The 15,180-nt window shown below is 39.1% G+C and overlaps 2 protein-coding genes across 2 annotated transcripts; both read left to right on the top strand.

The window, feature by feature from the left end:
* Positions 1 to 1,768: 1,768 nt before the first annotated feature.
* Positions 1,769 to 3,579, top strand: LOC145036420 (uncharacterized). The gene is made up of 2 exons (XM_078984866.1): positions 1,769 to 3,053; positions 3,140 to 3,579. The coding sequence occupies exons 1-2, from the start codon at positions 1,769 to 1,771 to the stop codon at positions 3,577 to 3,579; spliced, it is 1,725 nt and encodes a 574-aa protein (XP_078840992.1).
* A 4-nt stretch (positions 3,580 to 3,583) lies between these two features.
* LOC145036419 (uncharacterized) lies at positions 3,584 to 4,273 on the top strand. Its single transcript, XM_078984865.1, has 2 exons — positions 3,584 to 3,604; positions 3,695 to 4,273. The coding sequence occupies exons 1-2, from the start codon at positions 3,584 to 3,586 to the stop codon at positions 4,271 to 4,273; spliced, it is 600 nt and encodes a 199-aa protein (XP_078840991.1).
* Positions 4,274 to 15,180: the final 10,907 nt, after the last annotated feature.

The following is a 15,180-nucleotide window of genomic DNA, read 5'->3' as shown; positions in this document are numbered from 1 at the left end:
CTTAGCCCTAAGCTAGCATGCAATTCTCATAATCATATCATAACAGGTATGGGTATCTTGGGGAAAACTTACTTGAGCTCGGCTGATTGCACGCATCATACACTTTGTTCCTCTCAAAGTTCCTTTCTCTTTTCAGATTCTTTTCAAACTCCTTTTTATAAAATGGTTTTACTTTTGAAAATTTTCATACCAAGCCGTTAGTTTGAGTTCAGACACACTCGAGAGTATGTCTGAATCCCTCAAACCAAGGCTCTGATACCAACTTGTAACATCCCAAAAATACAAGCCAAAAATTTCATTTTTAAATACACCATGATAAAACCAACAGTGCAATAAAAAATCCGTAATATCATGTCATGTCAAAACCACAGTAGAAATAATCAAACGTATTTTCATAAAATAATATCAGAGTGTAATCCCAAAGATCTCATGTGCGGAAAACCATAGTGTGATGCGCTGCGATCAAGTCGGCTCCTTTCCTTTAGACACGAAGTACCTGAAACCAAAACTGAAAACCGTAAGCACAAAGCTTAGTGAGTTCCCCCATCATACCACATACCACACAATCATATAACATACATATACTGTCAGGCATATCCAGTGGCGAGTTTGTATATATATTTGGTGGGTCACTTGACCCACCTTTTTTTTATATATATATTACAAGTTATATATAATAAATTAGTGGGACCCACCTTAAAAAATATGAGTGAACCATCTAAATATTTTTAACAAAAATATATATAATAATAAATTAGATATTAGAGCTTTTGTTCTATTTTGTCGTAGCCCAATGTTTTTAGGGTATAGTCCAATAAAATTAAATTTAAAACAAAAAAAAAAACAAGTTAATGCGCCTCACGAACAACGCAGTTTTGAGTTTTCACAGGGGCTTCAATTTCATTCAAGCAGCACCATTTGGCATTTGCCCAATGCCCACCATAGGTATATTACTTAATTAGTCAATTTTAGAAATTTTGTCATTTTATGAATTGTGATTAATATATTATTTTTTGTTTTGGAATTCTAATACCACTAATCAGTGGCGAGTTTGTATATATATTTGGTGGGTCACTTGACCCACCTTTTTTTTATATATATATTACAAGTTATATATAATAAATTAGTGGGACCCTCCTTAAAAAATATGAGTGAACCATCTAAATATTTTTAACAAAAATATATATAATAATAAATTAGATATTAGAGCTTTTGTTCTATTTTGTCGTAGCCCAATGTTTTTAGGGTATAGCCCAATAAAATTAAATTTAAAAAAAAAAAAAAAAAAAAAAAACAAGTTAATGCGCCTCACGAACAATGCAGTTTTGAGTTTTCACAGGGGCTTCAATTTCATTCAAGCAGCACCATTTGGCATTTGCCCAATGCCCACCATAGGTATATTACTTAATTACTTAATTTTAGAAATTTTGTCATTTTATGAATTATGATTAATATATTATTTTTTGTTTTGGAATTCTAATACCACTAATGGTTAATGGACGATTTACAATTCCCAAATCATTAATCTTCATAAATCCCATGAATTGCTCCCGATTACAACTATTTTAATAATATCGAATAGTTACTGTGAATTTTTCTTTTCAGTTGTTACTTTTGATTGCCTTATTCCATGATTCTAATTTTTAAATAGGCTTTCTTTATTGTTTTTAATTTTCATTGTCAATTGATTATTGGATTGTTGTTTATTTGTTTGAATATTTGATTGTTGTTTGTGAATTATTGTTTGTTTCAGAAATTAAAATCAAGAATGTCTTTATTCAAGTTTTTTAAAAAGAGTGATAAAAATACAGTAGAAGATAACGAGCAACATAAACATATGAGAGTTGATTTAAGTTCACTACCTATTGACCCAGCAGAACGACCAAGTATGGAATATTATCATGTGAATCAAAGAGATGAAATTAGAAGAGCATACTTGCAAAAAGGACCTTTCCAACCTCAAAACTATAAGTTTCCACAAAGTGCTTTTGGAGGTAAACAACGAAGATTCAATATATCTTGGTTTGATGACAATAAATATTGGTTAGAATATAGTATAAAAGAGAATGCCGCATTTTGTTTATGTTGTTATCTGTTTAAATCCGATATACCAAACCAAGGTGGATCAGATCATTTTGTGAAATGTGGTTTTAAAGCTTGGAATAGGAAATCAGGACTAGATGATCATAGAGCTGGAAATCCACATATTATTGCTGTCCAAAAGTGTCAAAATTTGATGAACCAAAGGCAATCCATAACTACTGCTTTTGAGAAACAAACCACTTTGCAAGAAAAAGAATATTGTATTCGTTTGAATGCTTCAATTGATTGTGTTAGATTCTTATTACGTCAAGGATTGGCATTTCGTGGTCATGACGAGACGGACGACTCGGATAATAAAGGTAACTTTCTTGAACTTTTACAATGGTTAGCTGATCGATGTGATGTGGTAGATCGTGTTGTGTTAAAGAATGCTCCAAAAAATACCCAACTGAAATGCAGTGATATCCAGAAAGATATCGTGCATGCATGTTCAGATGCAACAATAAATGTTATTATGGAAGATCTTGGAAAAGATTTTTTTGCAATTTTCGTAGACGAGTCACGTGATATTTCTTGTAAAGAACAATTGGCATTAGTATTGAGGTTTGTAAATAAAAAGGGGGAAGTTGTAGAAAGGTTTATTGGCCTTAGACATGTCAGTGACACTTCAGCTTTGACACTAAAGGCAACCATTTATGATATGCTCTCAAAATGGAATTTAAGTAATACTAGCATTAGAGGGCAAGGCTATGATGGTGCTAGTAACATGAGTGGTGCATTTAATGGATTGAAGACTTTGATTATGAATGAAGCAAAATTTGCATACTTTATTCATTGTTTTGCTCACCAATTACAGTTAGCCCTAGTGTTTGTTGCAAAAAATCACACGAAGGTTAATGATTTCTTTGACGCGGTTTCTCGACTATTAAACATTATTGGATCTTCCTACAAGCGACGAGATAATTTAAGAATAAAACAAGCGAATAAAGTTATGGAAGCATTGGTTAAAGGTTTGCTTTATAATTGTACTAGATTTATTATTAAAATATTTTGTGGAAATGTTATTTTAATTAAACTTTTATATGGTAAATTTTAGGTGAGCTTGAGAGTGGTACCGGTTTGAACCAAGAAGTGGGTATCAAACGACCATCTGATACTCGATGGGGTTCTCATTTTTCATCTTTATTGAATATCAAGAACATATATTCTTCCATTTGTGAAGTACTTGAAGACCTTGGTAGAGATAATAGTGATCGTGATCGTAAAGCTGAAGCAATTCGCATCTTAAGGTTATTAAAATCCTTTGATTTTGTGTTTTGTCTACACTTGATGGTTGATATCTTGGGAGTCACAAATCATTTAAATACAACATTACAAAGAAAAGACCAAGATATCGTAAATGTCATGAATCAAGTAAGTAGCTCTAAAAGAGCAATTCAAGAAATCAGAGATGTAGGATGGGAACCACTTTTAGGGAATGTTACTTTGTTTTGCGATAAACATGATGTTAGAATTGTGGATATGGAAGATGAATAGTATGATGGATTCAGTCGTCGAAGAGGTTCACAGGTTGGTAACGTTTAATATTACCAACTTGATTTATTTATTGTGTCTTGTCATTAGCATGTTAAAGAATTTTTTTTTTTTTCAGATTAACAACTTGCACCACTATCATGTTGATGTATTTAAGGCAGTGATTGATATGCAACTTCAAGAGCTTAACCATCGCTTTAATGAAGCCAACACGAAATTACTTCTTTGCATAGCTTGTTTGTGCCCGCGTGAGTCTTTTAAAGCCTTTGATTTGGATAAACTAATGGAAATGGCTACACTTTATAGGGAAGACTTTCCAACAGAATATGATCTTCAAGTTCTTGAAGTTGAACTTAAAAATTACATTAAGGATGTGCGAGAAGATGAACGATTTAATCAATTGAAGAGCATTGGAGAACTTTCCAAAAAGATGGTCGAAGCACAAAAGCATATAATATATCCTAAGGTTTACATTCTCTTAAAACTTGCATTGATCTTACCCGTTGCAACAGCGAGTGTGGAACGCGCATTTTCAGCAATGAAGTTGGTAAAGACTGATGTACGCAACAAAATGGGTGATCAATTTTTAAGTGATAGTTTGGTGTCATATATTGAAAAAAATGTTTTAGATAGTATTAGTAATGATACAATTGTGAAATTATATCAAGCTATAAGACCTCGTCGAGTACAATTGTAAGAACTTAATTTTTTTTCTTTTCTTTTACGATTCGACCCGATCCGAACCCGCAATAATATATATATTTTTAATATTTTTTTTTCTTTTATCGCTTTCATTTAAATAGTGAACCATGTTGTTTTACGTTCTAGACTCGCCACTGGGCATATCTGGGTGCCCGACCTACCCCTTCGGTCCTCTCGACCGGATACTATCTAGCATATCTGGGTGCTAGCCTCCCCTTCGGTCCTCTCGACCCGATACTGCCTAGCATACCTGGGTGCTGGGCTCCCCTTCGGTCCTCTCGACCGGATACTGCCTAGCATATCTGGGTGCTGGCCTCCCCTTCGGTATCTTTCAACCGGTAATCGGGGACTATTTCACCCCCTAACACTACCACATAAAAGCATAACATAAACACATAAGTCATATACTACCTAGCATATCTGGGTGCTGGCCTACCCCTTCAGTCCTGTCAACCAGTAAGTGGGGACTATTTCACCCCTACTACTACCACATAATATCATATCACATATATCATAATCTGTCTAGCATAGTTGGGTACTAATCTACCCCTTCGGCCCTATCGACCGGTAACCAGGGACTATTTGTGACAACCCTATTTTTCCCAAAAGCATTGTAAACACTCGAAAGCTAAAAACAACGAAATTAACCTCGAAAATAAAGTGTTCAGGTATCTAAGTTGGGATGCATCGAATATTAGATATCATGCCCGGGTTTCCAAAAACATAAAGAACACTCAAAACCGAGTTATATTGAAGAAATTATAACCACTCGTATAATTACGACCCGACGTTAAAACATAATTTGATGTAAAAAGTGAAATCTCAATAAAATACATTTTAGCCTTAAAGTATCTAAACAAAAGTCGTAGATCTCGTTGAAAGATGAGCGTGCATAAAAAGATCGCCCAATTTGGACCTCGTATGAAGAAGTTACGAATTTTCAAAGTTTCGTAACAGTAGTAAAGGGCTAAAAACTCGGATTGAAGATCGAGTATTATTTAGCTATCGCCACCTAAACGGAAGTTGAAGATCTCTTCGATGGTAATAAAACAATAAAAAGACAAACGAAAACCGACGTCGAATAAAGAACCTATGAAATTTTAACGAACTTTAGGAGGCCCGGCCTATTAAAATTATATCATTAAAAATAAAGTCAAAACTAGCCGACGGAATCTAAATGAAAGTTGTAGAGCATAATCTCACCTATGCGTGGATATAAAGAACGCGAAAAACGGAGCTCGTACGCGAAAGTTATGGAATTTAGAAGTTGGAAGCAGGGATTACGCCCCGCGTAATCTGGGAGTACGCCCCGCGTACTAGACCCAGGGTCGAGTCCCATCGGCCCGCCCAAGCTACGCCTAGCTAGCCAGGAGTCGTAAGCCATGACGCCTTATTACGCCCCGCGTAACCGAAGTACGCCCCGCGTACTGACTACGCCCCGCGTAACCGAAGTACGCCCCGCGTACTGACTACGCCCCGCGTACTCCGGCAGTACGCGCCGCGTACGGGGGTTTTCAGCCCTATAAATAGAGGGCATAAGGCTCGGGTTTTGGCACACCTTCACCATTTCTCAGACATTCTCCCAGCTCCAGAGACCCTTTTCTCACCTCGGTTTCCGCACTCGAGCCCCGACGAAAGATTTACGTTGCAGAAGTTCCCGAAGAGCCCGACGACGCAACTATCCGAGATCGAAACTCTGCTCAACTCTAGCCCCTCTCTTCAAACTTAACGAGTGAGTTCATACCCCTACTTTTCAATTCTTTTACATGTTTTAGGGGGGAAATACAAGTACATTACACGTTAAAAGTATCGTTTTCTAAACATAAATGCAAATTTCTAACTTCGAATATCGATACAAACATCTTATGTATACAAGGGCAATTATATCACTAAGTTATGTCTACGAAATGGAACATACTATCTGAAGAACTATAATGAGTATAGTTAGCAAGTCGATCCTACATTTTATACAATTTGAAAAACGAAACACTTTCAAAAAGGAGTAAAGTCATTTCATTGTAAATCTATTTATACTAGGTAAATGTGAGACATTTAAACTTCAACGTACATTTTTGTATGCATTTCAAGTCCTGTATTATATACCATAATCTCTTTGAGGGAGAGCGTGATACTTGTGTATAGATCTATACGGGATTGACAATCCCGCACCTAAACTACTAGCTATAGTTAGACCGGCAGGTCTGGGGTGACAAATGTCATAACACTGCAACACTTGAAGAATGTTGTTACAGGCCGTCAGTGTCAATAGCATGGTTATAAAACTCACATAAAAAGTATAAAACAAGATTGATTTACAAGGTTCATATGTGCATCGCAGTATTTCTACATTATATTTTCATACTAGATTATTGTTATCAATTGTTTATAAAAGTTACTAACACATTCTAACTTTGGAACCCTTTACATTTCTCAAGAAAATATTGGATTTTCTAAAGATCTCGTTTACCAAATTACTACCAAAAGGAATATACTTTTCAACTCGGAACACTCATGAACTCACCAACTTAAATGTTGACACTTTTCAAAACCACTTGTATTTCTCAGGGAATCAGTGATACAGGTAAACTACCAGCTTTTGGAAGAAGGAACACAAAGGATGATTTTATCATTAAACATTTATTCATCATATTGTAATATTCTTTTGATAACATGTATAACGCAACAATACACGTTTTCATTGTTATATATATGATGGTTGTGTTACTTTCTTTGCAATATTCAATCGTTGTGATACTACGTGAAGTCATCCACCCCCGAATGTTTCCGCCATTCTGGTTTGGGGGTGTGACACTATTTCACCCCCTACTACCACTATCACATAACATCATATCATGCTAACACATAAACATAGCATGTAGTAGCAAACATAGACAATTATCACAAAGATAATCATCTAACAACAACTCCTACTGGTAGGCCGACATTATGGCCGTAGACTCACCGCTACTGGAAGGTAACTCACCTCACACTGCTGAAGTCCCGAAGACACAATCCCACACTTGCTGAAATCCCGCAGACTCAACCCCAGTTGCTGGATGATAGATTCCCGATCTGTCAATATCAAAACATCACCCAATTAATAATTGGGTCCCACTATATAACCATAAACACTTACTTTGGATACTTACATTACCCCAAGCTTGGCTTATTCAAGCCCAAGCCCCAATCCATAGGCCCAAAGTCAACTAGGAACCAAGGCCCAACACATGGCCCATTTTTCCAAATTAGGCCTAGGCCTATACATGGTCTTATTCTAAGGCCCAACATCATGTAATTATTAAGGCCCAAACTATGGCCCATTTATGGCCCAATTTTCCAAATTAGGCCTAAACCCCTTACATGGGCCTTACCCTAAGTCCATTAAATTATTTTAGTCCATATAATTATTCTTGGATGGCCCATTATTAATCCAATCATCAAGGCCCAATAGAAAGGCCCAACAATAAACCCAAGTGAAGTTAGGGTTTCACATAAAATGTCGATTAGGGTTACGTTTCCTACTTAACCCATTAAGTCCATCATTCTTCTACATAAGTCATATGGTGTGATTGAGCTTAATCACACAATTCCATTCCAATAGCCCAAATGTGGATCTCGATAAATCCAAGCCCATAATCCCAAATTAGAGTTTTCACATGAAATGATGATTAGGGTTCGGTGTTTCTTTCTTAACCCATTAAGGACTTAATCCATTAAGTCCATTATGCCTTATGTTAGTTTTCACATGAAATGATATTCCACCTTGACCTTGGCACAAGTGAGGCACTTGCTCACATAAGTAGCAATTTCAGCCTTCATGTTTGGCCACCAGAATAACCTTTTGAGGTCTAGATACATCTTATCTGACCCAGGGTGAATGGAGTATCGAGTCTTGTGGGCCTCGTTCATTACAACATCTCGGTACCCACCGAACTTCGGTGTCCAGATTCGATTCATGAGATAACGAGTTCCATCCCCTTTGACTTCCAAGTTCTTATCCATCCCCCTTAGTGCTTCGCTTGCCACGTTTTCTGGTTTCAAGGCTTCTAATTGGGCATCCTTGATCTGGGTGGCTAGTTGGGAGTGGATGGTCATGGCTAGGGATTTTACTCGGCGACCCGAGTATTCTTTCCTGCTTAAGGCATCGGCTACTACATTGGCCTTGCCTGGGTGGTAACGAATTTCACATTCGTAGTCATTCAGTAATTCCACCCATCTTCTTTGGCGCATGTTAAGTTCTTTATGATTGAGAATGTGCTGAAGACTTTTGTGATCAGTGAAGATGGTGCACTTGGTGCCGTAGAGATAGTGCCTCCAGATCTTCAGGGCGAACACCACCACTCCCAGTTCAAGGTCGTGGGTTGTGCAATTAACTTCATGTGTCTTCAGCTGCCTTGATGCATAGGCGATAACTTTTCCTCTTTGCATGAGCACACAGCCGAGGCCTTGATTCGAAGCATCGCAATACACCACAAAATCATCGGTTCCTTCTGGAAGAGACAAGACCGGTGCGCTGCATAGGGCTTGCTTTAGTGTCTGGAAGGCGGCTTCTTGTTTATCTTCCCATTCGAACACCACACCTTTCTGAGTCAAGGTGGTGAGAGGCTTAGCGATCTTGGAGAAATTTTGTATGAATCTTCGATAGTAGCCTGCGAGTCCCAAAAACTGTCGGATTTCTGTTGGCGTTGCAGGTGTTGACCAATCTTCGATTGCTTTGATCTTTGAGGGGTCCACATGTATTCCTTCTTTGCTTACTACGTGGCCAAGGAATCCTACTTCACGGAGCCAAAATTCACAGTTTGAGAATTTGGCGTAAAGCTTCTCGGTTCTTAAAATCTCCAGAACTAGTCGTAGGTGTTGTCTGTGTTCTTCTTCGGTCCTCGAATAGACCAAGATATCATCGATGAATACGATGACAAATTTATCCAAGAAGGGTCGACACACTCGATTCATCAAATCCATGAACACCGCAGGCGCGTTAGTTAACCCGAATGGCATTACTACAAACTCATAGTGCCCATAACAAGTTCTGAATGCCGTCTTGGGGATATCCTCTTCCTGAACTCGTAGTTGATGATAACCCGACCTCAGGTCGATTTTTGAAAAGTAGCTGGCTCCTTGGAGCTGGTCGAAGAGGTCATCTATTCGGGGTAGGGGATAACGGTTCTTGATAGTGAGTTTGTTTAGTTCTCGATAGTCTATGCACATGCGAAAAGACCCATCCTTCTTCTTTACAAATAAGACTGGTGCTCCCCAGGGCGAGAAGCTTGGCCTGATGAACCCTTTGTTCAATAGTTCATTCAGCTGGCTGGATAGTTCTTGCATTTCTGCCGGTGCTAAGCGATATGGAGCCCTGGCGACGGGGGTAGCTCCTGGGATTAAGTCGATCCGAAATTCGACTTGTCGTGTGAGTGGTACACCAGGCAGATCGTCTGGGAAAACATCAGGGAAGTTGCATACTTCTGGAATTTCTTTGATGTCCTTCACCTCCTGTTTCTTGTCTACGATGTGGGCTAAGAAAGCATGGTATTGCTTTCGGAGGTACTTTTGGGTTTTAACACAAGAGATGATTTGTAGGTTCGCACTAGGTTTATTGCCATAAACGGTGAGAACGTTGCCATTCGGCAGATTGAGGCGGACGGCCCTTTCGTAACATAGAATGTCGGAACGATGAAGGCTTAACCAATCCATACCAATGATTATATCGAAGCTTTTTATGGTGACCGGCATAAGGTCAATTTTGAACAAATGGTTGTCTAGAGTGAGAGGACACCCTATGTAAATATCACTAGCGCGCTCAACCTTTCCATTTGCCATTTCTACGATGTAAGAATCTTCTAGTGGTTGAGAATTTTGCTTAAGTATATGTTTGAATTGGTGACTTATGAAACTTCTTTCTACCCCACTATCGAAAAGTACGCATGCATAAGAGTTATTGAGGAGGAACGTACCAGTAACCACAGAGGGATCTTTGACTGCTTCTCCCTGCCCTAAAGTTAGGACTCTCCCTATACCCCCAGCATTAGGGGCTCGTGCCTTGGGGCAGTTCCTCCTGAAGTGTCCCGTTTCACCACATCCATAGCAGGTTTGGCTTGCTCCAGTGTTGGCGGTCGCAGTGACCTGTGCGGCGGGTTGGGTGGTCGCTCTACAGAATCATGCGGTGTGCCCCTTCTTGTTGCAGTTATTACAGTGCAACTCTCGAAAAGCACTGTTATGGTGGTAGTTACACTTGTTGCACTTGGGAAGAGTTCCCGTATACTGTTTCGGCGGCGCTGGAGCGACAGCAGTAGTGGCGGCACGAACAGCAACAATTTGTTGCTTCTTGGCGGGGTCCTGAATTGGTTGTTTCTTTTTATTGCTCCAGAACCTCCTTTTGTTGTTCCCTCCTTTTGTTTGGTCGGTGGTGGTTATCACGGTACCACGACTAGCCCTGTGATCTATGAGTTGTTGTGCCAATTCCTTGGCACTCTCAAAGGTAGTGGGTTTCGAGGCCAATACACTATCTTGAATCTGGGATGACAGCCCCCAGAGATATCGTTCCACCTTCTTCTCTTCTGGAGTGACCATTCTTGGGCAGAGGAGTGCTAAGTCATTAAAACGGGCAGTATAAGTTTCAAGATCAGTGCCTGTCATTCTGAGGTTCCAAAGTTCTTCTTCAAGTTTTTGTATTTCGCCCCTCGGGCAGTATTCCTTTAACATTAGGGCTTTCAAATCCTCCCAGCTGATTGCGTTAGCTACTGCAGGAGTAAGTGACTTAACTCGGCCATTCCACCAAGTAAGTGTTTTTCCAGTGAAAGTGAATGCCGCATACTTGACCTTGCTCGCTTCGGGACAAGCGCAGATTTCAAAAACTGCCTCGGTCCTTTCGAACCATTGCACCAGTGTGATAACGCCCCCGCTTCCATTGAAAGGGTAGGGTTTTCCATTCGTGAAGTCTTTGTAAGAGCACTCCCTCGTACGCCCCGTGCTGTCCCCATGAATGGAATTGGTAGCTCCGGATCCAGAACCACCAGAACCATTGGTTCCCATTTGCGACATTGCTGCCGCCACGGCTGCCGTTACTGCAGCCTGGAACATTGCAGGATCAAACTGCGGAGGTGGTGGTGGAGGCGGCACTGGGTTGTTGGAAGGCCTTGGTCTTTTCCTTGGTGGCATGGTTCTGTCATAATAAAAAAAAATGACTAGTCGGTAAGACTTCAATAGTGATACCGAGTCGAGTGTTACTGGTTTCATCCCTCTTGTATTTTATCAAAACTTTATTATTTGTAAACTGTTTGTGTGATCAGGTTATGATGTATAGTGCCAAATATTCAATAAATAAAACATATGCCAAATTTCATTGATAGCTTTTAGTACATAACATTTAGAGGGAAAAGTTTGACCTCATAAGGGTCTACATTACATCGTTACAAAAGATAGTTTTTGGCATTACAAAAACCCTTTGAATAGTGTGATCACATAGTCGCAGGGTCGACCTACATACAAAGAGTAACACCAACGCATACTCCTAAAATTTTACTACCAAAACATGAGAATAGTAATGAGTTCTAATCACTGCGACCCTTCTTTGACGGAGGCTGCGATGATGTCGAGGCGCCCTGTAGTTCCGCCAATCTGCGTTCGGCTGCAACCATTCTCTCTTCGAGAGCCATGTATCTTTCCCGATACTCTCTTGTTTCTGCTTGAGCTGCTAGAAGATCTTGGATGAGTTGGTCTCTGTGGCGGGAGTCTCGTTCCAGGTCTATGGTGCGATCAGTAGTAGACTGTACGATGGCACTTAACTCCCGGACCTGATCGGTCGTCGTCCTACCACGATCATCCATTCTTGCTATTCGTTGTATCGTGACGGGGAGAGCTCTGTCAGCCGGTCCACCATGAGTGAGATCATAGTAACCTCGTTGGTAGCCATATGGTGACCGCTGGCGTTGTTGTCGGCTCCATCTTTCGATCGTTGTTACCCAAGGGGGTTCAGGTCCGTTGTATCCAAAACGGTGCGCGGGTACCCTCGCGATGTAGGGAGGGTTGAATACTTCTGGTGGTTCCTCCGCTTCGTTCCCAAACATGACTATCTCATCACCTTCCTCTTCTTCCTCTTCGTCTTCATTTTCTTCTTGGTCGTCTTCCTCTTCTTCTTCATTTTCTTCTTGGTCGTCTTCCTCTTCTTCTTCTTGTTCGTCTTCCTCCTCGGGCTCCTCCTCGGGATCCTCTTCGGGATCCTCCTCGGGATCCTCTTCGGGATCCTCCTCAGGATCCTCTTCGGGATCCTCCTCGGGCTCATCATCGATCCATCTCGCGTTTCCCCGATTGGGAAAATAGGGGTCCCCGGGTATGTGAAATCCTACCATGTCGTCTGCACGAGAAATGGGGTTAAGAAGCACATATCGGAAAATAATAATCGGGCACTATAGAAACGTACAAATACTCCTATAGTATTTTTAAATGTTTACATTTGGTTCTTAGTGTGTTCTTTATGGAGTGTAATTAGGTTTTCAGATTTGTCGCTCATTACGACTATTCCTTAGTGTGCGTAAGTTACTTCTTGGACGAATATAGTTGATCAGGCTATATCCTTCCCAGAACTGATTACACATGATAAGGCGTATTAATAATGTCCGACTCCTCCTCTTTCAATTTATGTTCTCCTAAGTTATGACACCATGCTAGTATAGAATGCATGCAAGTATACTTTAAAACAAGAAATTATTTGTTTTCTAAAAGTACAACTCGTTAAATCACTTTAAGAATCAGAGACTTTTAGTCCCAAATGTGTTTATAGTTTGTATATCTTATGTGGTTTGACATACTTAATTCACTATAAACCGTGCTCTGATACCAATCTGTCACACCCCCAAACCAAGGATGGCGGAAACGTCCGGGGGTGGAGGACTTCATGTATAGTATCATAACCACAATTTCAATAGTAATTTAAGCAAACACAACCAACATATATATAATTGAAAAAGTTACATCACTTGTATGAATTACATGTTTCAAAATCAATTACAATATGTTGACAAAATATGAAAAGTTTAACGTCTTAACGTCCCATCCTCAAAAGCACTTGATTTCCTGTTCAGTGTTTTCCTGAGAATACGAGTTGTTTGAAAAGTGTCAACACAAAGGTTGGTGAGTTCATAAGCTTTTATTAATAAACTTAGTAGAAGTCTATCACATGTAAATGTCGCGTTTGTGTCAGAAAAATCCGATATTTTCCTTGAAATCCGAAAAATGTAGCCTTATAACCAAAGACTAAAAATGTATAAGAAATCATCATTTCTTAGTAGAAACGTCGTGAGTTTAAAATGATATGGAAAGTAAATTTCTTTATCAATCTAAAACCTACTTCGGTTTTATGAAAACCCCGTAAACTTTATGAATTGTTATCTCCCTAGGTGAGTCGCTATAATCATACTGTGACTATGTGAACCTGCCACAACGTTTCTCAGGCGTCGCGAAAATGAAATGACATTTGTCACCCGTAGACCTGCAGGTCCCACTGTAGCTAGCAGCAAGGTGTGGGGTGTCAAACCCAATATAGATCTATATACAAGTATCACGTTCTCCCTCAAGGAGATTTTGATTATAACTACCAGGAATTATATCCCGCACTCGGACGTACGGGGAGAGAGAGAGTCTCACAACATAGGTTAACAAGTTTACGTGAAATGTGTGTGGATATAAATCTTTCTTGTATGAATGTACCCTTTTTGTACGAGTGTGTTGAGTGATGTATCATAAACTATACCTATTATAGTTTATCTAAAATGTATATAATATGTATGAATTCTTTTTATGGAAATGTATTAGTGTTGTGAATTTATCCAAATATGCTTTTTATAGTTACATAATACGTGTTCTAAATGAATGAATAATATTTAATATGAATAACTTAGTTTCAGTTCACAATGATAAACTAACAAGGAAACACATTCAAATATTAGAACTTATGATTATACACTTTGCTCAACATATTACAAAGTGTTATGATATTTACATGCTGTTGGCTAACTTTAGCAATTCTGCCCAGTTTTGTAAAAATCATAGAAACATCATACGAAGTCAAAAACTAGATCCGTAAATTCTGAGAGTTCACAAAATGTGTCTAGTTTACTCATAATTTTTATCACGATTTTTAATGACCTCCAACTTGGGTGAAAATGTCCATAATCACAGACTGGTCCGGATTGTTGTTTGAAATGATAGGCAGTTTTGTAAAAATCACCATAAATTGTAGAAAAATCGTATGGAGATGTGCAAGTAGTCATTTTAAAGCTACAAACTTGAACTATTTGCACCTTGTACAGTTTTGAAAACAAAAATGTTTAAGATGCCCAAAACAGTCCGTGAATGGAGTTGAACTTTTCTGATGAAGGCTGTTAGAAAAATTTAATTATGTTCTTAGTGTTTTAACTTGTATTCCCCCCCTGAAAACTTGAGAAAACATGAAAATGTAGGGGTATGAACTCACCTTAAGTGATTTCAGTAGGTAAGTGTTGAAGAAGAGAAGTGTTCAACCCAAGAACACTTGAAGAATCACTTGAAGATTCGAAAATCTAACACAATTATGAGAGAGTTTGTTTAAGTTATCCATGATTTGAGTGGAAATAAATGAGATAATCATAAAGAGAATGGATTATGCTTACCAAATGTGGAGGAAAAACTCAAGATCAGCCCTTGAATCTCGAATTTCTAGAGAGAGAGAAAGTGAGAGAGGAAAGAGTTTGATCTTCTTGTGAAATGAGAGCAAATGAGAGAAGTGAGGAGAGAGGATGAATATTCAGCACTCAAAAACGTGGGAAAGAGGGATAATTGAGTGGAAAAGACATTGATGTGACCTAGGTAAGGTGGGGGGGTGTGGCTGGTCATAGAGTGGGTGTGGGAGTGGTTGCTTGTGTTATAAGG

The sequence above is a fragment of the Lactuca saligna genome, chromosome 3 (genome assembly GCF_052625555.1).
Source record: "Lactuca saligna cultivar CGN05327 chromosome 3, ASM5262555v1, whole genome shotgun sequence".
NCBI lineage: Eukaryota > Viridiplantae > Streptophyta > Magnoliopsida > Asterales > Asteraceae > Lactuca > Lactuca saligna.
Note: the sequence above shows the minus strand (reverse complement) of the source record. Positions and strands in the feature narration are given on the sequence as shown.